Raw genomic sequence first — 25774 nt, 5'->3', positions numbered from 1 at the left:
TGCAGTTGCCCTCTTGCTGACATTGAACTTTGTTTCCCACCAGAATCTGGTGATAAACTCTCTGAGCCAGAACCTGAGTTCTGTTAGATGGGAAGCTTCCCTGCTACTCTGTTTTATTTTGGCACTGGGATTTTTGGTATTAGAAATGACACAAGGTCATCTTTAAGGGTGTGGAGCTCTTCTCTAGACTTGTCCTAGGTAGGATCTTTGACTAATAGTCATAAGAAGTTCCAAACCTCTCAAATTAGCCCAGCGAACAATGGATGAGTCAACCTTGAGGAAGCCGGAGAGGTCCTATGTCTTACTGGAATTGACAGACAGAGGGCAGCAATCAACAGGGCATTCAAGCCTCTTAATCCTGATTCTGATCTTTTCTATCCAAATGCTCCCACTACTCCTTAGAGATCAAGGATAGTCTGGGCCCTGCAAATTAAACCATCCAATTTAGACTTCATTGACTGGCATCCCAGAGAGGGCAATCAGCTTCTGGGGGCGGGGTACCCATGAGACCCATGGGGTATCCAAACCAGACCTTTCCTACTCCTGCTCCCATGTTCTCTTGGATGTGGTTTCCATCACCACCCATCTCTTTTCCCACTCCAAGAATACTCAGTTAATTGAAAGTCCCATATGCTGGTACACTCTGAAATAAATATTCTCCTGGCTTCCCACATCACCCCTCAGTGGAGGCTATGGAACCCAAGTGTTCCCTAATTTCTTAATGTTGCCTAAAAACAACGTCTGGCATTTATATAGTACCTTTTAGTGTGCAAATTATTTCACATCCATCATAATAACCACCCACCTTTTATATAGCCATCTAAGGTTTGCAAAGTGCTTTACTAATATTCTGGGTGGTCCCAAAAGTCTAAAAGTCCATCCCTTATCATCCCACTTAATCCTCACCACAATCCTGTAAGGTATTGTACTATTATTACCAGTATCCCATTTTGCAGATGGGGAAACAGACTGAGAAAGGCAAAAGGACTTACCCAACTGAACTCAGCTAGTGAGTGTTTAAGGCAAGTTTTGAATTCAGGTCTCCTTGACTCCAAATCCAACATTGTATCTACTGTGTCATCCATATCTCATTTGACCCCAAAGACTCAGTGAAGGGCAAGTATTTACAGATGAGGGGTTCTGAAACGTTAAGTGACATCCGCAGTGCTAGTAAGAAGGCAAAGCTGGGTTCTGAGCCCTTTTCCTGACCCTAGCTCTTTCCATATCACCACAGCTACTACCCCAGCACAGTGCCTGGCACATGGTAAATGCTTTTTAAAAAATGCTTGTGGACTAAATGACCCAGCTGCAGCTACTCTCCCTCAGTGGTGGGCACAGGAATAGAAAGGATGATGAGTAGGTATTTGGAACCTCCTAGCGCTGAGCCTGTATGTGCCGCTCAGCCCCTCTGATAGGAAACAGCAGAGATCATTCCTTGATGGGGTGCATAGGAAATCTGGATTCTGTGTTCTCCACTGACTTTTTTCATGTGATTATCAGGGAGATCAGAATACAGCATTTGGGAACTACTGGTAAAAAGTTTCAACTGACAGAGCCCTGGGTAATGTCCTGAGGATGAACGGGTGTTTTCCAGTCACTGGCTTGAGATGCCTGTCTAGGGTAAGTAGCTCCCTCTGATGGCCATTCAAGTATTTGTGGAGGGGTATCGGGAGGGAAATAGCCACAGGTCATCCAAAAGGCTGCCCTAATACACAGGGTATACATAATTCCCCTAACACTCTACCCTTTAGCTCTGAATCCTGAGGTTATGTATATCCCATTGGGAAGAATTACTAGTGCTTTGTACCCAGCACAAGGCAAGTATATTGTGGCCAGCTCTCCCAGCATCCTGGGGCACTGGGCATCTCAAGTACTTGGGAAATAGGGTCACCTGGAAGATGCCTCATTGGTCAAGTAGGAGAGCCAGCTTCATATCCCAACTCTGAAAAATAATAGGTAACCTTGGGGAAATTGGTTTACCCTTTTTGTACAATGGAGACAAAGACTTGGCTCCATCCTTCCTTTTTCCCCTTAGGTGAAGATAGAGATAAATAAACTGCTTTCTCCCCTTGCAGTCAAGGGTATTTGTGTAGAATGGGATCTTAGAGATCATTCAATCTATCTCCTCATTTTACATGTGAGGAAACTGAGGCACACTTAGGTGAATTGCTTGCCAAGGCTGCATGGCAAATGGAATGGTAGAACCAGGAGCCAGTTGTCCTGAGTCCATTCCCCCATGCATGGTGATTTGAGGTTAGGAGAGTGGTGCTGGAGGCATTCAAAATATCCCAGAATTGTACATAATGCTATCAACAAGACTTTTTCCCAGTTAGTGGAGGGAGAGAGAGGTGGGTCTGCTGTACTTTCCCTGTGTCTTGCTCCTTTCCTCTATTCCTTTCTGGCATTGTTTGGCTCACTCTCCTTCTCCCTTTCTTCCTCCCTTCATCTTTCTGCTCCCCATCCTTGCCATCCCTTTATCTTGGCTCTCCTCACCTCCCCATGATGAGCTCTGTTCCCCATCATCTCCCTCTGTCTCTATCCTTCCTGGCCTGACAGACTTTTCCCCTCCTGTCTTCTTTCTTTGCCCCTGCCCCATTCTGTTCTGATGCCACTAGTTCTATCTCCTCTGCTCATGGGGCCACCTCCCCCATCTGGTCAGTTTCCTCCCTTCTTTCCTCCTTCCCATCCTCTGTCATTGTACCCCTCCTCCCTGTCTCCCAGGTGTGCTGTACTTTCCTGCGGGATGGTCCCACCCTCCCCAGCCCCAATTCTGCTGTCCGGCTGCTTCGAACTCTGGCAGAAACCCCGCCTGCTGACACCCCCCTCCTGGGGAACTGGCAAGTGATTAGTGATGAACCAATAGTTGGGAGCCCCTGGGAATCTCAGACTTAGCATAGCTACAGGAACGTTTTACCTCCATACTCGTGCAGAAAACCACAACAGAGGCACTCCTTGCTCTCACCTCCTTCTAGTACAGGGGTTCTTAACCCAGGTCCCCTAAGGAGTCTGAGGATAGATTTCTGTGGTCTGTGAACTTGGATGAGAAACAAATGAACTTCTAACTGAAACTTAGCACTCTGTTCAGTTATGAATGTAGACAACAATATGAAGAGGTCCATATGCTTCAGGAGATTACCAGAGGGGTCCATGAAAAGGTTAAGAACCTCTGAACTAGAAGGACTAACCACATCCAGGTCTCTAGGATAGGGCTAGACTCACTGTTTACTGGGCCTCCCAAGCCACCATTCTTGGCACTTAGCCTCATTCTAGAAATCTACAGAATTTTGGAGAAGCAGTCCTTGATTTTATGCACCCTAAGCTGGGGACTCTCCCCTTGGCCAGAATCATGCTAGTTTTATTCCTTCTGCTTGCACAGCCCCATGATTGCTTCTGGGAAGTAGGAGAGAGGAATGAGGAAATTCCTTGAGTGAGTGAGTGAGTGTGTGTGTGTATGTGGGTGCCCGGGCCCCCCCCCCTCCCCCCCCCCCCCCGCCTGCCCCCACGTCCCTCCTTTGAGTGTCATTGGAATTTATGTTTGGGGTAGAGGAAGGAGACATAAAGATGGGTTGGGTTGGGAGTTCCGATACAGAAAAGGGCAGAAAAGATGGCCCTAGGAAGCAGCTGGAAAGAATTTGCTATGTGCATTGAGAATATTGGCGGGGGTGGGGTGAGGGTGGGGTGGGGGGGTGGGAGTCAGCTGCCCCCTCTACAGGGTCTAATGGAGAAGAGCAAGGACACATAATGAAAAGGAGCAGCTAATTCAAAATACCGCCCCCCCCCCCATATGTTACTTTTATTTGGGGAATGGGAAAGGCGAAATACATCAGATGTCCCCTTTCCAATTTTTTTTTTTCTTTGCAAGGATGTAAAAATGATTTTGCAGCCACTTGAGCATTTCAGTGGCAGCCTATGTCAGTCTGGGCTGGGGGTGGTGAGCAGTGTTTAAGAAGTGCCTCCTTACGTGAACCCCAGATAGTGGGGATGTTTCTGAGGAAGGAATCTGAACAGAGACCATGAGGGAAGAGTGGGGAATGGGGGCGGCCCCGGGGTCTCACAAGGTTGAAGCTCCGCCAAGGCTAACCGAGCCCTTGGGTCCCCCTCAGGTGGCGGATGTGGCAACGCTGCTGGCCCGGGAGGCTCTCTAACTGTCCTCTCTCCGGCGGGCTTCTGCCGCGCCGCTTCTCGCTTGCTCCCTCCTCCCAGGACGGCACAAGGATGGCGGAGCCAGGGGCGCCCCGCTTCTTGCTAACTTTCGATTTTGATGAGACCATAGTGAATGAGAACAGCGATGACTCCATAGTGCGCGCCGCTCCGGGTCAGAAGCTGCCTGACAGCCTGCGGGCCACTTTCCGCGAGGGCTTCTACAACGAGTATATGCAGCGGGTCTTCCATTACCTGGGTGAGCAGGGCGTAAAGCCGCAAGACTTCCGCGAAGTCTACGAGGAGATCCCCCTGTGTCCGGGCATGTCCGACCTCTTCCAGTTCCTGACCAAACAGGGCAGCTGCTTTGAGGTCATCCTCATCTCAGATGCCAACATGTTTGGCGTGGAGAGCTCCCTGCGTGCTTCAGGCTACCGCGGCCTCTTCCGAAAAATCTTTAGCAACCCGTCGGGCCCAGATGAGCGTGGCGTATTGGTGTTGTATCCCTTCCACAAGCACTCCTGCACTCGCTGCCCTGCCAACATGTGCAAGCACAAGGTGCTGGGCGACTACCTGCGCGAGAGGGCGCAGGACGGGGTGCACTTCGAGCATCTCTTTTATGTGGGCGACGGCGCCAATGACTTTTGCCCCATGGGGCTGTTGGCGGCCGGTGATGTGGCTTTCCCGCGCCGCGGCTTTCCCATGCACCGACTCCTCCAGGAAGCCCAGAATACCGAGCCCCCTTCGTTCCGGGGCACCATGGTGCCCTGGGAGTCGGGAGCTGAAGTCCGTCGCTACTTGCAGGAGATGATGAAGAAATGCTAACAGCCTTGGAGGGGACGGAGCTGGAGGTCCAGCCGGCTGGGGAAGGCAGAGCTCCTGGGCTGCCTGGCCTCTCCCACCCCCCACCCCACTTTGTTTTTACCTCCGATTGGGGACCCAGGAAAGCGAAATCGTGTTTTAATTACCAACACAAAAACTTTCTCCCCCCACCCCCGAATTTGCTTTGGTTTATCCCTCCCTCGGACCCTTTCCAACTGCCCTGCAAGAACCCTGGGCTCCATCTATTTGGGAGATGGGAGAGGGGGCAGAAACATACACGTATATACATATACACATAACATGTGTGTGTATATGCATATATGTATATATCTATCCATATATATTACATAAATGAATAAGGAGGCAGTAACTATCTATGCAGTTAGCCCAGTCCGGCTGTCCAGAGTCGGGTCCTGACAGTCCGGCAGTGCACACCTGTTTGAGGGGAGCCAGACAGTCCAACCTGACACCTGATGTCATCAGGGCTTCCAAGATAAAGCCTACACCATCATTATTTTTGTGGTGAGGCTGTTCTGGGTGGGGAGGGGTGAAGTATTCAAATCGTTGCTTTCTGTCCCTGCCACCAATGTGCAACAACTCCTCTCCCCAGGCGCAGGGAAACCTTCCTAACACGCACTCAGCCCCCTGTCCATCTGCCTGCTTCTGGTTGACCCAGCTCGCACCCAATGACCCCTATACAGCTCCCTTCCCCACCCAGTTACAAAAAAGGGTGAGTTTGGAAGACCAGGGAAATTGTAGCCCTCTGGTGGTGAAACGAGGTAGAGTCCAGTCCCAGCTCTCCTAGCAGTCTCTGCCCTCCACCCTTCATCTATGCAGCAACAGGCCAGTGACCTCTCTCCAAAGCCTCAGCAGGAGCTGGGCCCCCTTCTCCCCACTTAACCCCGTCTCGGATTGTTTGGAACTCAAAGCCATGATGTTTTTAAGCAGAGCCAGTGCAAGCCCAAGGTCCCCCTCCTTCCCTTTCTCCCAGCTGTGTTTGAGAGCTATAAAGGAAGTGAAGGGGGTAAGGCATCTGAGTGAGGTCTCTTTTGTGTGGAGGGAGGTCACCAGTCAATTGGTCAGCCTTTTTTTTTTCTTCTGAGCCTTCTCTTGAAGGCAGAGTCCTTAAATACAGGGCACATAGGCAGTTCCTGCTCTCAGGAAACTCCCAGGGTAATGGGATCAGGACCGAGACAGCAGCAAGAGACTAAGGCCTAAAGCTCCCCCAAATCTAGAGACAGGAGGCACAGTCTGTTCTAACCTATTTAACACAGGTGAAATGATTTGCCCAAGTCACATAACAAAAGTTTCCTAGAAGAGAAATATTTTGGGTTGTCCCCCTAGGCTTAGTGGGGTAGGATCTATTCCAAGGTTGGGGATGAGGTTTATACAGTGGACCCTCAATTGTTGGTGTTGAAAATTAGAGATGGGAGAGGAGGCTCAGAACAAAGACAGGGTAACTTCATACTCTGCCCCAAGCAGGAACAGTCAAGAGCTTTAACAGTGTTTTATTGAAAGTAGGACCGGAAATAATCTCCATTCTTGGAGAAATGATCACCAAATTTTAGACTATAATTCTCACCCACCAACAAAAACTTCTGCTGGCAGCATCCCTTGTTTTTGCCTCTCCATCTCCCTAACCCCCCCACCCCAGACAATTCTACCGCAGCCAGCAAGACAAAGAGTTAATCTTACTTGGGATCTTTTGGAGCTGATACCCAATTTCTGTTTTTGTCTAACTTAATGAGTTTCTCTTTCCTTTTATTTGCCCCAATTTTGTCTCCAGGCACAGTATAAAGCTTGCCTGAAGGGCTGAAGTTACTGGGAATATTGGGAAAAGGGTAAGCCCTGGGTACAAGGGAAAGGTAGATAAAATGGCATCACTTTGTCCCCTTTTCGGTACCAGAATTCCCAGCTGGCATGAAGGACAGGCTCTTAGCAGCTTGGTTCCACGTAGTTTCCAGGGAAGAAGCCCGAACCCTCTGAGGTGACACCCTCGCACCAGCCATCAGAGTAGCGGCGGGTGACACAGATGGTGGTGCCCACATCAAAAGAGAGCTCGTTGTCTTTCTGGCAGGTGTAAGGGTACAGCGTCACCACTGTGTGGGAGGAGGGGATACCATACTGAGATCCTGTGGTAGTGATGGGGGGACAGCTTGGCATGTCACCCAGGGGAACCCTGGGTTTGAATCTTGCCTTAAAGCTAGCTGTGACCTTGGGCAAATCACTTGACTTATTTTGGCCTAAGAGGTGGTGCCTCTTAAGGTCCCTCACAGCACTGATCCTATGAGCCCTAGGTCTCAGGACAGGGTAATCCCAACATTGAACAATGGGGAGTACAAGATGAAGCCCCAGGGTTTTCCTAAAAGACCTCTTTTCCGGGGAGAAGTACTATATTCCTAAGGAGCGGGTGAGAATCCATGTCAGAGGACAAGTGGTTGGGGTGCATAGAAATTTCAGTCACCATTACTATGCAGTTTTAGGCTCACTACCCTCTTTTTTGTGACTCCGTTTGGGGTTTTCTTGGCAGAGGTGCTGAGAGTGGTTTTGCCATTTCCTTCTCCAATTTATTTTATAGATGAGGAAACTGGGGCAAATAGTTAAGTGACTTGCCCAGGGTCACACAGCTAGTAAGTGTCTGAGGCCAGATTTGAATTTGAGAAGAGGTGTCTTCCTGACTTGAGGCCTGGCACATCCACCTTGCTGCCCTCCTCACTTCTACCTCTTACAATGTTGGAATTAGAAAGGACCTCAGGCTAAATCTAATTCATACCTGAACAGCCATTCCCCCTGTAATATCCCCAACAGGTGGTTGTCCAACTTCATTTTGAAGACCTCCAATGACAACTCATTTCCTCTGGAAATCACCAGTCTGAATCTACCTCTCTAGTTCTGCCCAATATAACCAAAGAGAACAAGTCTGATCATTTCCCCCATGATAAGTCCCCACCACCCCCAGTTTGTTGATCATCTTAAAATGTGCCTAGAACATGACACTAGATGTGATCCAATTGTCAGAACAGAATGGAGGAACTATGATCTGATTCAGCATACTATACCTCTCCATTGCAGCATATTCAGTTTTCTTAGCTGTGATGTCACATTGTTGATTCAAGTTAGCATGTAATCTACAAAAATGTCCAATGTCCATACGAATTGTTGTCTAGCCATATTTACCCCATTTTGTATTTATGCCATTGTCTAAATCCAAGTGAAGGATTTTGCATTTGCCTCTATTACATTTTGTCTTTGAGCTGGCCTTTCATTTCTCTTTCAAAATCTTTGGATCCTGATTGTATTAACTATTTCTCAGCCCTGTGTGAACTGGAAATTTGATAAACTTGTCAATTGTTTCTTCAAGTCATTGATTTAAAAAAAAAAGTTAAGCAGTATAAGATAAAGGACAGATACCTACGCCACTCTATACATACTGCATAGAGTGTTGGGCTTAGCTTAGGAAAATCTGAGTTCAAATCTTGCCTCATAGTTACTAGCTGTATAAACCCCAGACAAATCACTTAACCTCCTTCTGCCTGTTTCCTCATGTATAAAATGGTGACAATAAGACTTAAGTGCTTTATAAATATTTCTATTATTCCAAATTGACATGGATCTACTGATTACTCTTTGGACCACAGAATATTCTCTCCCAGTCATCTCCCCCTGCTAGTCATTGAAAAGGTTTCCAGTTAGCCAGGCCCACCCAGAATTAGGAAGGGGAACCAACTACAAAAATGAAAACATGTTCAGACTGAACCTGGCCATGAAATATTTGCAGTTATCTGATTAGGGTTTCTGCTGTTCCCTTAGGAGGCAGATTCTAAATTCCTCAGATTCAAAGCCTGGTCTAGACATATTTGTGTGTTGCCCCAAGGCAAGGTTTGAAAATCGTACCACATAAACTCATATATTTAGAGCCGGATGGGACTTTGGAGGTCTTCTCATATAACACGCTCATATCAAAGATGAGGCAACTAATAAAGCTTCAGTGACTTGCCCAAAGTCGCACAATGATGGGATTTGAACCCTGCTCCCCATTCTTGGAGAAGATCATATGTTGTGGAAGGAGCTGTGAATTAAAAGCCAGATTTGTGCTCTGTAACCTATAGGGTCATAGATTTGAAGATCTTAAGAGGTCATCTCACCCAACTCCCTCATTTAATGAAGCAGCCTGAGGACTAGAGAGGTTAGGTGACTTAGCCCAAAGGGCCTCTTACTGCCAGCTCTGCCACTAACTTGGTATGTGGCCTTGTCATTAACCTCTCTGGGTGTCAGTTTTATAAAATGCAGACTCCTCTCCCCTCTCCCCTGGCAATTTTTTACAGGTTTACCAAATTGTTACTGTTGAAGTTTCTTAATTCTTAAAATGCATATTTTAAAAATTCCGCCCCCCCTTATCCCAAATTCTGGGTCCCTGCCCTCCTTAGCCAACAATTGAAGGCAAAGACTTACAAGGATCATAGAATCGGTATAGAATTTAGATATTTCAGCATTTCACAGTATAGTTTCACTGGAGAACACTGGGCAAGATGGTCTCTGAGGTCATTAGAAACTAGTTTCTAAGAGATCATGGAAAGGGAGGCTAAATGTCAGCCAACCCTACAGTACGCTGGAAAGAGGACAAACTTCTCAGTAACAGTACTAGACCTGGAAGAGTCCCTTTTTCATTTATGGATGAGGTTTCTTGCTGAAACCCTGAAGCTCCATTTCTTTCAAATGCAGCTGTTCTTTTGGGAAGAGCCAGGGAACCCAGGTATCCAAACGGCCTGAAACCTTGCTGGTGGTGTAATACCTTTCTCTGAGTGCTATGGTTCAGTTGTTTCACTCATGTCCAATTCTTCCTGACCCCATTTTCGGTTTTCTTGTCTAAGATACTAGAATGCTTTGTCATTTCCTTCTCCAGCTCATTTTACTGATGTGGAACTGAGGCAGACAGCATTAAATGACTTGCTCAGGGTCATACAGCAATTAAGTGTCTGAGGCCAGATTTGAACTCAGGAAGATGAGTCTTCCTGGCACTCTACTGTTCCACCTAGCTGCCTTTTCTCCAAGTAATACTTAGAAAGTAGTACCTTTCTCCAAGTATTGAGCAGGTGCCCAGGTTGGTTCTTCTAGGTCAAAGTCAGGGGGTGGTGGAGGGGGCAGCATCAGTTCATCAGTCTCCAAGGGTGGGGGCAGGTCTAGGGGTGGGGGCAGATCTGGTGCTGAAAGGAAAGCAGAAAGTAGTGGGAAAGAAGGATCTAAGAAGGCTCATGAAAATGGACCTTGTCTTCTGCCATGTCTTCCACAGGGCCTAGAACAAGTCTAAATATATAGTACACATAATTTAATAAATCCTTGTTAAAGAAGTTAAGTACCTTCACAACCTGCCCCCACCCAGTAGGTCCACTTGGGGATTTCCTCCCACAGCTACCTTTGGGGAGGTGCATTACAATCTAAAGCAGAAAACTGGAGGCTTCTTTGGTGAAGGTGGATGGGAGAAGAACTGGGAGGCCAGAAGGGATGGGGAAGGAGTTTATGGGTGAGGGAGCTGGAGAGAGGAATGAGGGGCAATATGGGGCTCTTTACCTGGTGGGGGTGTGAACAGCTCCTCAGGAAGAGATTTCTCCAGTGCTTCAGTGCTTGGGGACATGGAGTCAGGGAGTGGTGGGGCTTGGGGCATCACTGGCATGTTGGCCACAGGGAACCCACAGATGCTTTCAGTGCTACTGAAGTCCAAAGAAGGACATAGGGACAGTTGGGGACCTTGACTCTTTGGTCCTGATCCTCAACCACCCAATGACCTTGTCCCACACTCTTTGACCATCTGGACTCCACATACCCGAAGGACAGGGGAAGAGGGGAGGGATTGTAGCCAAGATAACTACTTCTGAAGGGCAGCTGCTCTCTCCCCAACCACCAGTCTTTACCAGTGGATAGAACTTACCCAGTGGAGGTCAGAGAGGAGGCTGCAGAGACTTTGTCATCAGGAATGACTGGGAGGTGTACAGGTTCAGGGACTCTGGGGACCCGACTGGAGGAGAATGAGAGGAGTGACAAAATGAGGTGATGGAAAGAGAAAGGAAGAAAAGAAGGAAACATTTATTAAATGCTTGTTACGGACCAGGCATGGTGCTAAGCACTTTCCAAATCTGTTTGATCCTCTCAACAACTCTGGGAGATAGGTGTTGTTATAATCTCTATTTTATAATTGTGGAAACTGAGGGAGAGAGAGGTTAGGTGACTTAGTCAGGGTCGGCCAGATTTGATCTCAGGTCTTTCTAGTTCTAAGCCCTATGCTCTTTCCCCTGCTCCACTTACCTCCATGCCCCAACCCCCAACCAAAGACATAAATGGTCTGCTACCAATCTCCTAGGTGAGGGTCTACTAGATAAGGAAGAGAGTAGGTTTGGGAGTGATCTGGGAAAAAGAAGAAGGGGCAGACCAGGGGCAACTAAGGGGTTTTTGATTATACCTTACCCCAGTGTTCCTGAGGGAGGGGCGACTGTAGCCTTGATGCTCTTTCGGGAGAGCGTCCCAGTTCTGGACAGCTGGGTGCTCAGATCCTGGGAGAGGAGATATAGGCCAGAGTTAAGAGGGTGGCCCCCTCTCCCCTCACTGTTCCCCATTCTGTGCTATCCTTTCCTTGACCTCAAAAGGAACCAAGAGAGAGGAACTGAGGTGCCAGGGATGGGAACTGGGTGGGGAAAATGACTCTGCCAATTCTCAGTTTCACTTCCCAACTACACCTTCTCCCCTCTGCCTTGTCTGACAATCTCCAAGCACTCCAGTTGGACCCAGTGCACTTCGGAAGCATGAGGTATGCAGCCTTCACCACCACCAGAGCCAGAGCTGAGACAGACACACCGTCTGCCAGCTACTTCCTCTCCTCAGCCACAACATCCCCTTATTTTCTCTCTTGGTCTTCTGGAGAAGGCACTTCCCCCAATGTCTTTGGCCCCTCAAGCTTCCAGCAATCTCCTTTTCTCCTGCCTCCATTCAGATTTCTCCTCCTTTGCACAAGAGTCTTAATAGTAGGGCCTGAGAAGGGAAGACCCTATTTTGGATCAGACCTCTGACTCCAACAGAGAGGCCTGGAACCCTCAGGGAAGGAAGGGGGGGTGGTGGTGCTTCACTGAGCAGTGATCAAGCAATAGTTTTGGAAGGTCAGGCCAATTTCTGGAAAGCATCAGGGGAAAAATAGCCAGGCCTGGGAAGATACTTGTGTTTTGGACTTCAATAGATCATTCCAAGGACATAATTCACAGTGATATGCAAATGAGCAACTAATGGTGTTTGTTTTGTTAGAGAACTGTTGAAAGTATCTTTGAGTAAGGAAAACAGTCCCTTTAAAGTCCTATTCTTCAGGAGTTGTTAATGATGAAAAGGGCACAAAAAGATGTGTGTGTGTGTTTGTGTGTGTGTGTAAGGGAAGAAATTTATATTAAGACTTTTTATAAGGGACAGTTGATGAGAAGGGCAGAAAAAGTGTGTGTGTGCGTGTGTGTGTAAGGGAGGAGATTTATATTAAGGCTATTTTTATAAGGGACAGTTAATGTAAGAAGGGCAGAAAAAGTGTGTGTGTGTGTGTGTGTGTGTGTGTAAGGGAAGAAATTTATATTAAGACTTTTTATAAGGGACAGTTGATGAGAAGGGCAGAAAAAGTGTGTGTGTGTGTGTGTGTGTAAGGGAGGAGATTTATATTAAGGCTATTTTTATAAGGGACAGTTAATGTAAGAAGGGCAGAAAAAGTGTGTGTGTGTGTGTGTGTGTGTGTGTGTGTGTGTGTGTATGTGTGCGTAAGGAAAGAGATTTATATTAAGACTATTTTTATAAGGGGCAGTTAATGATGACAAGGGCAGAAAAAAGGGAGAGTATAATCTTCCACGTGGAAGGTGGTTATTGCTACTTCCACTCACAGAAGCGAAAGGAATTAAGGATAGATGACATTTGGGTGACTGAGAATATGGAATTTCCTTTGGAATGAGATCAAGGGATTATCTAAAATGGCCATATTAATGGCATAAGAAATAGAGGTTTGAAGAACCCAGTCTCCCAGAGTGAGGAAGTGGGGGCCAGGGGAGGGATCAGGAGGACTTTTCTAGAGGATTTTGCCCCTCCCCCCATCTCTCAGAGTTCCCTGAGAGCGCTTGTCAGCAGCTGCAGCCCAGCCCCACTCTTTCTCTCCGCTGTGATAGTCCTAAATGGGTGCTGAGAAAACCCCAAGACCTCAAACCCCAGGCCAGAGGAAGTTTCTATTCTCATGCAGTGAGTGGTGGGGCTGTTCTCATGCACACCCAGGGCTCAGCGCTGACTGCTTTTCCTCAGCACCCCACAGTAAGAGAGGAAGCTCAGAACTTAACTTCACACTCAGCAAAAAAAAAAAAAGTTAAATTTGTTTGGGGTGCAGAACATGAGGGTATTAAGGGACAATTGTGAAAGGCCTGACAACAGAAAGCATAAGAAGTAGAGGGATTTGCTCAAAAGGGAGATTAGGGAGCACAGAGGGAAAGAGGTAAGTTTTGTGCCTTTCCTGAGGAACAGAAACAGTAGCCTACCCATCTTAGGGGTTTAAAGTATGTTGAAATGAAGGACTGAGGAGGGGGAAAGCCCTGAGGGCGTGGCCAAGATTGGGGGAACCTCTGATTCTACCTTGATCCCATGCCCAACATCGTCCAGGCAGGCAAAATTGAGAGGTTTCCTATAGTAGGGCTCCATCACAGGCAGGTTCTCAGGGGGGATGATCTTCTGGTTCGTTGGCAGCCGCTGGAACACGGCCAGTGTTCCAATCTCCCTTCGGCCAACCTTCTCCATGTGCATGTTCACCATCTGTGGAGATTGGGGCAGGGGAGGGGAGGGAGGGTAGAAGAGGTCGGGAGAAGGTAGGTACCTACTGTGGGCATCGATCCAGGATCCTGCCTGACTTCAAGCCCTGTAAGGACACTTCTAAACCAGTGGGTGGGATTCGGTGGGGGAGTAGGGCCATACCACATAGAGGCAAGGGCCAGGGAGGGTGAGCTATGTTTCCAAGGTCACACAGTAGTTACGGTTGGGAGTGGTGTGAGTGAGTGAGAGTATGTGTGTGTGTGTGTGTGTGTGTGTGTGTGTGTGTGTAGGGGAGGATGGAGCCACTTCAGTAACTTCCTGTGGAGAGGGAATGGTAATTATTATTAGACAGACAGGAACAGGAGGAAGGGAGAAAACATGGAATCCCCCAGGGGGTGGGGGAGGGGGAATGTTAAGAGGGAACTAGATTGACTCAGAACATATCATTCCACCCAAAGGGGTGGGGTGGGAGGGGATTTGGGGCCTGAAGGACTGGATGGAAAGGGTGGATAGATCAGCTCTGTTCCCTCCATGGAATTCTCTTTGGAGACAGGGAGCCTGGAGAAGAGGAATTGTTTGCTGGGTCAAGAGGAAAGGACACACCCCTTCAGCTGGTGGGAGGAGGTTGGGGGAGGGGGGAGATTCATGTGTCATAGGCCAGAAGCATATGTGCACTTGTGTATGCAGGAAGGAAAGAGGATGGTGTCAGGGTGAGGGGAAATGAGGAACGTATCCACACAGAGGACTGCCTCCGGGTCGAATACACCCCAAATGCTTATCTTCTTTCTTGGGTGCTATCTCCACTCCACTGCCCATCCTCTCCCAGAGATCAGGGTTCTCTGCCCATAATTCAGTGGAAAGAGTACTGGATGTGGAATCAGAGGACCTGGGTTTGAATCCAGTCTCTGCCACTTATGGTCTGTGTGATCTTGGACACATCTCATGTGGGCCTCAGTTTCCTCTTCTGTCAAATGAAGGGGTGAAATGAGATGACCTCTAAAAACCCTTTCATCTCTACGGTCGTAAGAGCATCTACAGACAAAGCCAGGAGCTAGCACTGGGAAAGATACAGATTCCTTGCCCTCCAGCCGACCGGTGGAGAAACTGTGTGCAGGAGCTCAAAATAATTTGAAAGGGGAATGGCCATAGTAGAATTAGGGATTTGATGGCTATTATGGATGAGGAATGGCCTCCTGGGAGGAAGGATCCAGGACAAGAGTTCTTGACCATTTTTGTATCGTGGACCCTTTGGCAGTTCATAGAGCCCATGGACTACTTTTGAAAACAGTCCTTAAATGTGTAAAATAAAACATAGGATTACAAAGGAAACCAATTGCATTGAAATACAGCTATTTTAAAAAAAATCAAGTTCTCAGACCTAAGGTTAAAGACCCGTGGCCAGGGGCAGGGGAGAGGAAGGAGGAAGGAGGATCAGAATGGGTCTGTTGGGTTGGACCAAGGACAGCTTGTTCTGGCTCTCCCCCTACCCCTTACCTGGTCCAGTGTGCTCACACTGGCCTCCACCTGCCTCAGTTCGCTGTCCTGGAGATCCAGCATCCTCAGCAGATGGCCAGCCAGGTTGCTGACCTGGTAGGCCACACTGGCCAAGGCCTGAGTGGTAAAGGCCATGGTTTCCTCCAGGGCTTTCCTCTTTTCTGTGGCCTGGAAGACACGCAGTTCAGAACAGCCCTCAGCCCAGTCCTCACATGCATCATTGCTCAGCAGGGTCGAAAAGGCCCTCATACAAATCTCTCTTCTTATACGTGAGCAAACTAAAGCCCCATGGAGAGGAAATGATTTGCCTAAGTTTTCACAGAAAATAAGGACTTTACCCCAAGTCTTATAGTTGCAAATCAAGGGCTTTCCCCACTACACAGTAGCCATCACTCTGAGAATGGAAAGTATAAAAGGGGAACAGGATCACCCCAGAGGTTAAGTGCATTAAGTATGATGCCTCAACATGAGTGACGAACAGTCTTGGCAAGAGATCTCAGAAAGGACTTCCATGCTACCCTCAAAAACCCGAAGTGGAATCCCACCTAAAGAGCTTTTCACTAGGATGCTGGAACATAGATGGCATGGCCAGGACTAGAATATTTTTTTTTGGTATTGGTAGAGACAATTGAGCTTAGTAGAGGGGTTCTAAACCTTTTTGTGTGTGTCCTGGACTCCTTTGGCAGTCTGGTGACCTCCAGGGACGCCTTTTCAGAATGATGTTTTTAAATAATTGAAAGAAATGCTGAATTTCAGCTAGAGATCAGTAAAAAAAAAAAGATGCGTTTTTTTCCCCCATCCAAGTTCATGAATCCCCTCAGGAATCCGAGGATCCCAAGTTAAGAACCCCTGACTACCAAGAAGAGTTAGCCCTGGCCGCTTTGTCTTATAAGCTCTTCCATGGATGCCTCTATGCCCCTCCCCTGGGTGGTTGTACAGTGTCCTGGAGGTCTCAATTTCTTCTCTCTCCTAGGCCTTGTTTCCAAAGTCTCTCTCTCTCTTGCTCCAAATGATTTTTTTCTTGGCCCTAGGCGCAAGCATGACCAGCGATGGTGCTGTCCATCTGGTGGGGTAGTTTTCTTTTCCCAGACAGGAGGTTTGAAATAGATGATCCACCCAACTTCCTTTTCGTCTTTAGGTACCCACAGAGACCATCTGTCCTCCCTGGCTATTGGTGGACAGACTGATAGACAGCGAAAAAAGGAGAGATAAGCAAGCAGGAGGACAGGACAGATGAGTTTTCCCATTCATGCATCCATTTGTCAAAGATTTATCAAGGGTCTACTCTTTGCAAAGTCAATAATAATAGTAAACATTTTTTAAATGCCTACTATGTGCCAGGCACTGTGCTATGCACTGGGGAGATACAAACCTAGGTAAGAGACACCATCCCTGCTGTATAGGAATTTGCAATTTAGCTGGGGAGATAAGACATGTACACAAACAACTATAATGCAGGTTCGAATATGATGCATGCATGGGAGGAGTCCAAACAGAGATTCCAGGAGGGAGAGAATAATTAGTTGCTATGTGGACAAGCACAGAAGTGGGAGATTAATTAAGGACACTAATTGCACCTAGAGTGCTGAAATTGGAGTCAGGAAAACCTGAGTTCTTATTGGGCTTCTGCAACTTATCAGCCATGTGATCCTAGGCAAGTCCCCTCATCTTTTTTGCCTCAGTTTCTTCAATAATAAAGGGATAATAAAAGGACCTACCTCACAGCTTCGTTGTAAGGATAGAATGAGATCGTATATGTAAAGTATTCTGCAAACACTGTATCAGTGCTAGCTGTTTTACTTATTCATAATGTTTACTATTGGTAATAAACATTTATTAAATATACACTGTGTACACAGCATTGTGTTGGGCACTGAGGAATATATAGAAATTTTAATTTCAGCTCTGATACTGAATACCTTGGGGAAGTTACTAAACTTTTCTGGGTCTTAGTTTCCTCTTGAAAACACAGGATTTGGGAGCAGGTAGGTGGCCCAGTGGATAGAACACTGGCCCTGGAGTCAGGAAGACCTGAGTTCATATTTGGCCTCAGACACTTAGTAGCTGTGTGACCCTGAGTAAGTCACTCAACCCCAATTGCCTCCAAGAAAAAAGAAAATATAGGGTTTAGATGAGAGGATCTATGAGCAAGAATATGTTGATAAATGTTTAACAAACAGTTTTCCAGGAAAAAAAAAAGCCTCATGTATCCAAGATACACTTTTAAGTTTAAACTGCATTACTGACATTTTCTCCATAATTTTCTTAAGTCTAGATGATTAACAAAACAATGAATCAAGCCCTGATTTGTGGCATGATTTCTGCCTCCAGTAAATGCTTTCAGGAGCTCAAGCTGACTCTGGCTTGAATTTATAGATAGTCTGTAAGGTTTCTTCTAACTCTCATCAGGAAACTGCTATTTGCACCCAGTCCTGGACCCCATCCCTGAACCCTGACTCTGGCTTTAGCTGATGATGAGGCCCCTGGAGTCAAGTGGAGAAAGACGATGGGGCAGGGGGAGTCAGGAGGAACCTTATAATGGAGTTTAAGATTCTTCCCCTCCAGAAGTCTCATACCAATTATTCCAGGTGAGGAAACTCAGTCAATCCTGAGAAATGAGCTTCATAGCTGTGGTTAACCCCGGCATCTCCTCCTTGCTACTACCCTTGTGGTTTTCCTGACACCTGGTCAGACTGGGGAGAAGTGTGCAGAGGGGATGGGTAGACGAAGGGCTCTTTAAATAACGGCATTGATCAACCACCCATCTTCCCCCAGCTCGATGAAGCAGCCTGTAAGCTTCCCAGACAACGCAAAGAAAGCAGCTAGTTATGGCCTGCGAAGTCTAGTTAGTTCACCAAATCACAAAGAACAGAGCCCTGGAGTCTCTAGAAGCTCCAGCTTTGGCTTTGGATGCCTTTACTGACTGACTGACTTACTTCCTCCCTCTTGACTCCAGTTTCTTAATCTGAAACATGCCTCCTCCTTCCTTCTCTCCTTTCCAGTAAGGCAAAAAGAGCCTATCTGGAAAAATGCTTTGAGATCTCCAGAAGGAAGGGCTTCAGAAGCAGAAGGTTCTGTTACTCTCACAGGATACAGATGAGGAAGCTGAAGATCAGACAGGTCATCCAGGTAGCAGACACAAGATCTGAACCCAAGGCTTCCTGACACCAAAGCCAAAACTTTCTCCTCAATTTGTTGAACTGAACAGAGTTACCTCACATTACAGTAAGGGTGAGACTGTTCATCGATGGCCCAAAAGCAGGTGCTATTTTGCATACTGTTTGGCATCTCACTTGTATGATACAATGCCAATATAAATAGAAGTTCCATCATTCTACCTCCCCCACACGTATATACTCAATAGAGCCCTTGCTCTTTGCCCCCAGTGTCTTTCTCTGGCTCTCCCTAAACGCTATCTCGTCCCTCTACTGCACCCTCACCAGAGGGGCAAGCTTCTTTTGAGAGGATTCTGAGAGGAGCTGGGGAAAGAGATCCAGAGAAGGCAGATAGCTCGAGGCAAGTCCCTTATAGTAGCAACCAGATGCTTGGATAACTACCAAATCCCAAGAACTGTGAAAATCCCAGAATCTTTTCCCTTAATTGGCAAGTCCCTCTCAGAGGTCATTTTGCAGCTTCTTGCCTCTGAGTCCCACACTAACACAGTCTAACCTGTCTTCTCTTCTTTGCCTTAAGTTTTCCTAGGATTGACTCTACTCAACTTAGCTTTTTTACATTTATTGCCCCAGACACTTCCTATGCTTACTAGGAAGAGTGGAAAGGTTTTGCTTGGTTTTTTTTGTTGGTTTTTTTTTTCCCAGAGGCCTCACTTCCAGCCCTCCTCTTCTCTGGGTGGGTGGGGGTCAGGAGGTGAGAGAAAGTATGAAATGGTGGGGACATAGTTTAAGATGGTGTCACCTCTCAATGGAAGAGCTCAGGATTAAATGCGCTTAAGTGGTCCCTGTGGCTATGGGGACCAAATACTGTGCTGGTAGGGATTGGGGAAGGGGAGGGGGGGTCTTACAAGGAAATGGAGAATTTTTTAGATGAGGATAATGATTTTGGCTAAGCCTCCTACACCTTGGGTTCAACATAAAGCAGGTTCAAATGGCTCAGGCCCTGGAGCTGATGGGAGAGGCAAGGAGTCAGGATTATGGAAAAGGACTCAGTATCAGGTTTGGAAGAGCTCAGAGCCAGGGATGGGGAGGATCAGTGTTAAGGATGGGGATTTGACTGGGGATGACATCCAAGTACTAGGGAGCCAGTGCAATCAATGGGAGGGAGGTTAGAGGGAGCCGAGTTGGACACTACCTACCTGAACATAGTTGCTTTCACAGTAGTCAGCAACTCTGAGGAGGCTGCTGTGGTTGCTTCGGAGGGCCTCACGGCCTGTGGGGATCTCAAACTCCAGGAGCTGTTGTAGTTCAGCCATGGCTACCCGCTTTGTGGCTACCTTGCCCTCACTAGGCGGCCACCCGGAGCCACCGACTGGTTTTGTGCCTTTCTTGGGCTCTGATTGGCTGCTCTACCTGCCCTCCCTCTTGCTGGCTTTCTCTTTGGGGCCAGAGAAGCAAACCTGGCCAGGGGAGGCGAGGGAGGCTCATTGCCAGACAAGAGGAAGCTGATGTTTGCTCCCCTGGCCTTCTCTTGACTCCACTCAGCCCCTGGACAGAGGGGAAGGGTGAGGCAGGGGCTTAATTGGGTGTCACTCCTCCCCCTCCCCTAAACTTACCCCCCTCGGAGGAAACCAAAGCTGAATCTGCTCCCAGGCCCCAGAGAGGAAGCCAGGGTGTGTGCGTATGTGTGTGTGGGGGGCGGGGGTATAGGGAGGAGAGGGCTGGGAGGCTGAGGAGGAAGGAGGCTGGTCCTACTGCTGGGGGAGGGTGTGTGTGTGTGTGTGTGTGTGTGTGTGTGTGTGTGTGTGTGTGTGTGTTCCACTTCAGGGGGTGGGAGATGGGAAGAAGGCAGAGGGTGGGGGCTTCCTTGGGAAGCTCAGAGATGAGTCACTGAGGGACTGGTGAGCTGGGAGGACTAGGACCTGGAGATAATAATAAATGATAATAGCTGGCATTTACTTAGCACTTTAAAGTTTGCAAAGGATTTTACATGTGTAAACTCATTCGATCTTTACAATAGCTCCGTGAATTAAGTGATATTAATTCCCCTGTTTTGCAGAAGAGGAAACTGCCTCAGAGAGTTTAACTGACTTGCCCAGTGTCAAAGAGCTAGTAAGTGTCTGAGGCAGGATTTGAATTCGGATCTCCCCAGCTCCAGGTCCAGCACTTCAGTCACCACCTCATCCTCTAGCTGTCCCTAGGATAAAAGCCAGGAGTCTGCAGGGGTGGGGGCCAAATGATGCTGTCTTGTTTTGTTTTTTTTTTGTGTCCACTGAGGCCAAACAAATGGAAATTGGCTCATGTTGTAGCTAGTGATATCAAAATTAAAGCCCAGAAATAACTTCTCAGCAGTTCTCTGAGTTATCATGAAGTCTCCGAAGCATTATTATTGTGGAGGGTGGAGATCCACTCTTCTCTGTGCCCAATAAAGGATCATAGGATCATAGATTTCCAGCTGGAAGAAACCTTAGTGGTTCTGTTGAACTTTCTCATTTTACAGATAAAGAAACTGAGGCACTGAGAATTTAAATGACATAAATTAAAGTAAATGTCCAAGTTTACACATCCAGTAAGTATCTGGGGTAGGATCTGAACCCAGGTCCGCCTGACTTTGAGTGCATTCATTGCTCTCTGCTATGCCAAGAGAAAACACGCTCATGATGCATGCAGGTTACACATCCTGCTTCTAGTGGAAACTTGCCCTTTCAGGGAGGCAGTGTGGCAATGAGGAAGGAACCCTGGGCTAGATGTTAAGAGCTCTAGATTCTAGTCCTGGCTCTGCCTAATACGAAGTTGTGTGACCTTGGGTACTGGGGGCCTGGAGTCAGGAAAACTTGGCTATATGAGTTCATATTTGGCCTCAGACAATTCCTAGCTGTGTGACCCTGGGCAAGTCACTTCATCCTGTTTGCCTCAGTTTCCTTATCTGTAAAATGAGCTGGAGGAGGAAATGGCAAACCACTCCAGTATCTTAGCCAAGAAAACCCCAACTGGGGTTATGAAGAGTCGGACACAAGAGAAAAAAATGACTGAGCTCACTTTGGGTAAGTCTTCCTCTCTCTAGGCTTTAGTTTCCTCACTGGTAAACGGGTGGGACTGGAAGGCCTTTAGGGTTCCTTCCAACCTTAACGTTCTATGCATGCCAGTGTACAGTAGACCCTAAAACCCTGAGGAAGCTGTGCTCTGCACAGTTGCCAAAATAATCTTCCTAAGGCACAGACATTACAATGTTACCAACTCAAAACTTCAGTGGTCCCCTCCTTGCTTCTAGAATAAAAAGAAAGCTCCTCCCCCTGACATTTAAGGTTTTCTAAAGTCTTCTTTTCAAACAACTTCTTTCATTTTCTCTATGTTCCAGTCAAAACGAATGACTTTAGCTGTTTCCTGAAACTTGACGTTACATCTCCCACCTCCATGACTTTGTCCAAGCATTTCTCCATGCCTGGAATGAATTTGTTTTCTCATCTCCCCCTTTCCAGATTCTTCTCTTATTTCAAAACGCTACTCAATGCCTCCTTTTAAGGAGCCTTCTCAGATCCTCCCTAGGTCAAAGTTTTCTCTCCTCAAATTTTTCTAGACTAGTTTGTCTGGATCTTTCCTTGGTCCACGTAAGGTCCTATGTTGTATTTCAGTCAGGTACATGTAGTTCCTCTGCTCTGCCCACCCCCCATAGCATGTAAGTAGCATGTAGGCCAGATACTGAATGCCAAATACTGAATTTGGCTTTGATAGATTCCCAAGAGCAGGCCAGAACATAAGCTCCCTCTCCACTTCCATTCCTCCTTAACCCCAAAGTGAATCGAGGTTGGTTTTGTCCCCCAGAGAAAAGGCAAAGGGATGGACGAGGACCCCGCAAGAGCCTTCGCACATTTCTAGGCTTCCCTCCTCTACTTTTTGAGTCTAACCCTGGATGAAGTATGCCTGAAGGCAGAGATCTCTGAGAACCCTTGGGAGTAGACCCAGAGGAAAGTAAAGGTATGGTTCCTGAGCCCAGATTTATGAATATACACCCAGGATGGAGAAAGAGGCAGAGAGAAATAGAACTAGGGAAAGAAAGAAATGAAGTGTAAACTGGAGAAAAGGGCTAAGAGGACGCCAAAGAGGAGTGATTGTAGTTAGGTGGGATTAATCATGGAAGATTTCAAGAAGGAAGGGGATGTATCAAATGAAGACTGATCAGATGAGATCATCTATGTGGAGTGTATAAATGCTACCTATTACTGGTTATTATTTAAAGCAGGGTTAGAAAGAGCAGGACAGAAGTGGGGGAAAGGAGAATGGCTTTCTCTCTTTCTCTCTCTCTCTCCTTTTGACCTCAGTTCAGGAGAAAGCTTGTTCGAAGGCTTAGGGTTGGGAAGGCTGAGGTGTTGGAAGGATACTAGTACAGGTTGTCTGGATGGGCAGAACATTCAGAGGTGAGTTGAGGAGAGGAGGGAAGAGTTCAAAAGAACAAGATGAGAGGAAAAAATTGGAGGATGCAAACTGGAATAGGAGTTAAAGCAACCAGAACTCTGGAGGAATCAATTCTAGTGGTGGGGGCAGTTAGGTGCTACGGTGGATAGAGCACTGGCCCTGGAGTCAGGAATTTTGTTATTCACTTGTTTCAGTCGTGTCCGACTCTTCATGACCCCTTCTGGGGTTTTCTTGGCAAAGATACTGGAGTGGTTTGTCATTTCCTTGTCCAGCTCGGTTTACAGATGAGAAAACCGAGGCAAACAGAGTTAAAAGACTTGCTGAATGTTGCCCAGCCAGTAAGTGTCTGAGGCCACATTTGAACTCAGGTTTTCCTGACTCCTGGCTGGGCTCTCTATCCACTGTACCACCTAACTGCCTAGGAGTCAGAAATACCTGAGTTCAAATTCAGCTTCATATACTTATTAGCTGTATATCACTTTTTGCCTTACTCCACTGGAGAAGGAAATGGCAAACCACTCCAGTATCTTTGCCAAGAAAACCCCAAATGGGTCATAAGAGTTGGACACAACTGAACAACAACAAAGTGATAGGTAGGCCTGGGAGGCAGGAAGATCACTAAGGTTGTTTCTAAAGTCACTTAGATATCCAAAGTCACAGAATCTTACAGTTAGGACATTAGAGACTAAAGGCCAACATATATCTGACCAAGAAGGCCCCTTACAATAACCCCTAAAGTGGTTATCAAACCTTCCTCCCAAAGACCCTGATCACAGGGAACCTACTACCCCTTGAGACATCATATTCCGCTTTTGGATGTCTCTATGTATTAGAAACTTTTTTCATATATGAAGTCCAAATCAGCCTTTTTGAAACTTCCGTCCTTTGCTCCTTGTTTTGCGATTTGGGGCCAAGCAGATCAAGTCTGATCCAGCCCTTCAAATACATGTTAGCAGTCTTTTCTTCTATAGGCTAAGCATCCTCGGTGCCTCATTTGGAGATGATCAATGTGTTCATTTGGGGACAGGTGTCAATTCTTTTCTGTTCCCAATGGGGGCTCAGGTCTCTTAATAGGCTTATTACTTCAAGTCTGTTAATTAGCTTGAGGATCAGAGATTTTGGCGTTAAGACCATCTGCTGCTTCAACAGAGAAATCTTCAGTTGGGAAGAAGAGGATCAGGCAGTATCGTGTCCAGGACTGAGACAGGTGCCTTTCTGAAGATTTCAGGACAGCACTCCACCACCACCACTACACATAGGCACCTACACAGGTGAGAATTAGAGTGGACTTGCTTGGGGGCTAGATTTGAGTAGTGGGAGTTAGGCAGTAGGCAGGAGTCTCCCTAAAAATCATTTTCAAATGTTTGTGGATTAAGAAACAAACCTGTTGGAGTTAATTAGCCCTTGCTACATTTTTCAGGATGGGGGAGAAAGCCTCAAACCAAAACCGGCCTTTTTCTTCTTTCTCCACCTCTTTTCCATGTGTGACTCTACCATCAGATTGGGATCTCCCCAAGTGGGAGAATCCTCTTCATCAGGCTGGAAGCTCCTTGCATGCACAGAGCAGGGTTTACTTTTGCTTCATCCTGAAAAAGGGATATAGGAATCATAGGAGAGGGAGTGTAATGATTTCATTTGGTGGTGATCGGGGATGTAGAAGCTACTTGGTGTGACAGAGGCATTTATAATACGGAGTGAGGTATCCTTATAGGGTCCCTGTTTCTTTGGAGCAACATGGCTCAGGATCTCACTGAGAAGGAGCTGTTAAAAATGCAGATCGATCAACTTAAGAAAGAAGTGAAAAATGAAAGAGCCATGGTGAGTGTCTCCCTCCTTCCCTGTCTTCTCTATTCTCTCATCTTCATGGTAGGAGAGGGATGCACAGGAAGGGGTGGTGGGATGGTTTGTTGGTGGGGGGAAAGGATAAGGAGGTAGTGGAAACTTCTTTCTAAGGAGCTGGAATTAGGGGAGTGATGGAGGGAGCTGGAACTGCAAAAATGGAGATGGATAAGACAGACATGCCCAGGTTCCCTAAATAAGAAAAAAAGATCCTTGCGGTCAGGGTGGCCTGGAGATATGACTGCCCATCCCCCTGCTTCCAAGTTGTCAACCCACATAGATAAGACTAAATAGATAAAAATCATTTGGGAAATTTTGGAGCAGGTAGGTGGTGTAGCAAGATGGAGCACCAGCCCTGAAATCAGGAGGACCTGAGTGCAAATCTGGCCTCAGACACTTACTAGCTGTATGACCCTAGGTGAGTCACTTAACCTTGTTTGCCTCAGTTTCCTCATCTGCACAATGAGCTGGAGAAGGAAATGGCAAACCACTCCAGTATCTTTGCCAAGAATACTGGGGTCACAGAGAGTGACACGACTAATGGAAACAAGATAAAGTCAACCCACACAAGTAAGACTAAATCTTTGTGATTTAAGCCATCCAGATCCTTTCTCAGTTGCTGACTGAATTCTTTCAGATGCCTGACCACCATCCTTCATGCATTAGGGAAAGTCCCTGCTTTATGGGGTGTTACAATGTTAGTACACTGGTGATATACCGTTTTCCCCTCCCAGCCAAGAATCTCAAAGCAAGGAGACTTTTTTTTTTCCTTCACAGATTTCCAAAACAGGGAAGGAACTTAAGGACTATGTGGAAGCCAATGCTGGAGATGACCCCCTCCTTAAAGGCATCCCGGAGGACAAAAATCCCTTTAAGGAGAAAGGTGGTTGTATGATAAGCTGACCACCCCCTCCCCCCATCCTGAACCTCATCCAAAGGACCAGCTTTTCCCCAGTCCCCTAGTTGATCCCCTACAGACCTAAACCCCAGGCAACCAAATATCATTCTCTATCCTGACAACTCTGTCCACCCTCTTCCAAGGTCACACCCATTCTTTCCTAATTAACTAATTGGATGTTAAAGCCTTGTTATACTGGACCAATGTAAGCTCAGCCAGGAAAATGCTACCAGCTCAATTCAAAAGATTA

The 25774-nt window shown here is 47.0% G+C and overlaps 3 protein-coding genes across 7 annotated transcripts in view; 2 read left to right on the top strand and 1 right to left on the bottom strand.

The window, feature by feature from the left end:
• The window catches only part of PHOSPHO1 (phosphoethanolamine/phosphocholine phosphatase 1), a 12213-nt gene extending 2947 nt beyond the window's left edge, over positions 1-9266 (top strand). The window contains exons 2-4 of one of the 3 annotated variants that reach the window (XM_036754021.1): positions 1501-1620; positions 2557-2837; positions 4104-9266. In XM_036754021.1, the coding sequence (XP_036609916.1) occupies positions 1576-1620; positions 2557-2837; positions 4104-4965 (1188 nt within the window). In that variant the 5' untranslated portion in view covers positions 1501-1575 and the 3' untranslated portion in view covers positions 4966-9266. The remainder of the gene's footprint in view (positions 1-1500; positions 1621-2556; positions 2838-4103) is intronic. The other 2 variants (XM_036754019.1, XM_036754020.1) reach the window with 2 other exon arrangements.
• On the bottom strand, positions 6455-19915 carry ABI3 (ABI family member 3). 2 transcript variants are annotated; one of them, XM_036754017.1, is made up of 8 exons: positions 19574-19915; positions 15262-15429; positions 13594-13770; positions 11422-11507; positions 10889-10975; positions 10531-10667; positions 10035-10166; positions 6455-7061 (listed from the first exon to the last, which is right to left on the bottom strand). In XM_036754017.1, exons 1-8 carry the CDS (start codon positions 19688-19690, stop codon positions 6898-6900), a joined length of 1068 nt encoding a protein of 355 aa, XP_036609912.1. In that variant the 5' UTR covers positions 19691-19915; the 3' UTR covers positions 6455-6897. The 2 variants fall into 2 exon arrangements, with proteins under 2 accessions (XP_036609912.1, XP_036609911.1); XM_036754016.1 differs by having other exon boundaries at positions 10531-10670; positions 19574-19908.
• Positions 19900-25774, top strand: GNGT2 (G protein subunit gamma transducin 2). Of its 2 annotated transcripts, none has more exons than XM_036754023.1 (5): positions 19900-19939; positions 22197-22349; positions 23937-24058; positions 24499-24605; positions 25404-25774. In XM_036754023.1, exons 4-5 carry the CDS (start codon positions 24522-24524, stop codon positions 25527-25529), a joined length of 210 nt encoding a protein of 69 aa, XP_036609918.1. In that variant the 5' UTR covers positions 19900-19939; positions 22197-22349; positions 23937-24058; positions 24499-24521; the 3' UTR covers positions 25530-25774. The 2 variants fall into 2 exon arrangements, with proteins under 2 accessions (XP_036609918.1, XP_036609917.1); XM_036754022.1 differs by having other exon boundaries at positions 19926-20047.

This window comes from Trichosurus vulpecula, chromosome 4, assembly GCF_011100635.1.
Source record: "Trichosurus vulpecula isolate mTriVul1 chromosome 4, mTriVul1.pri, whole genome shotgun sequence".
Lineage (NCBI taxonomy): Eukaryota > Metazoa > Chordata > Mammalia > Diprotodontia > Phalangeridae > Trichosurus > Trichosurus vulpecula.
This window is presented reverse-complemented; position numbering and strand designations above follow the sequence as displayed.

Bases quoted from the DNA above. Each gene is read 5' to 3' on its own strand.
- ABI3 (XM_036754016.1), bottom strand. From the start codon at position 19,690: ATGGCTGAACTACAACAGCTCCTGGAGTTTGAGATCCCCACAGGCCGT. The intron at 13,771-15,261 runs GTAAGGGGTAGG...CAATCTCCACAG, and splicing joins GTGTGAGCACACTGGACCAG to ATGGTGAACATGCACATGGA. The intron at 10,167-10,530 runs GTAAAGAGCCCC...CTTTCCTTTCAG, and splicing joins GCTGTTCACACCCCCACCAG to CACCAGATCTGCCCCCACCC.
- GNGT2 (XM_036754023.1), top strand. From the start codon at position 24,522: ATGGCTCAGGATCTCACTGAGAAGGAGCTGTTAAAAATGCAGATCGAT. The intron at 24,606-25,403 runs GTGAGTGTCTCC...TTTCCTTCACAG, and splicing joins TGAAAAATGAAAGAGCCATG to ATTTCCAAAACAGGGAAGGA.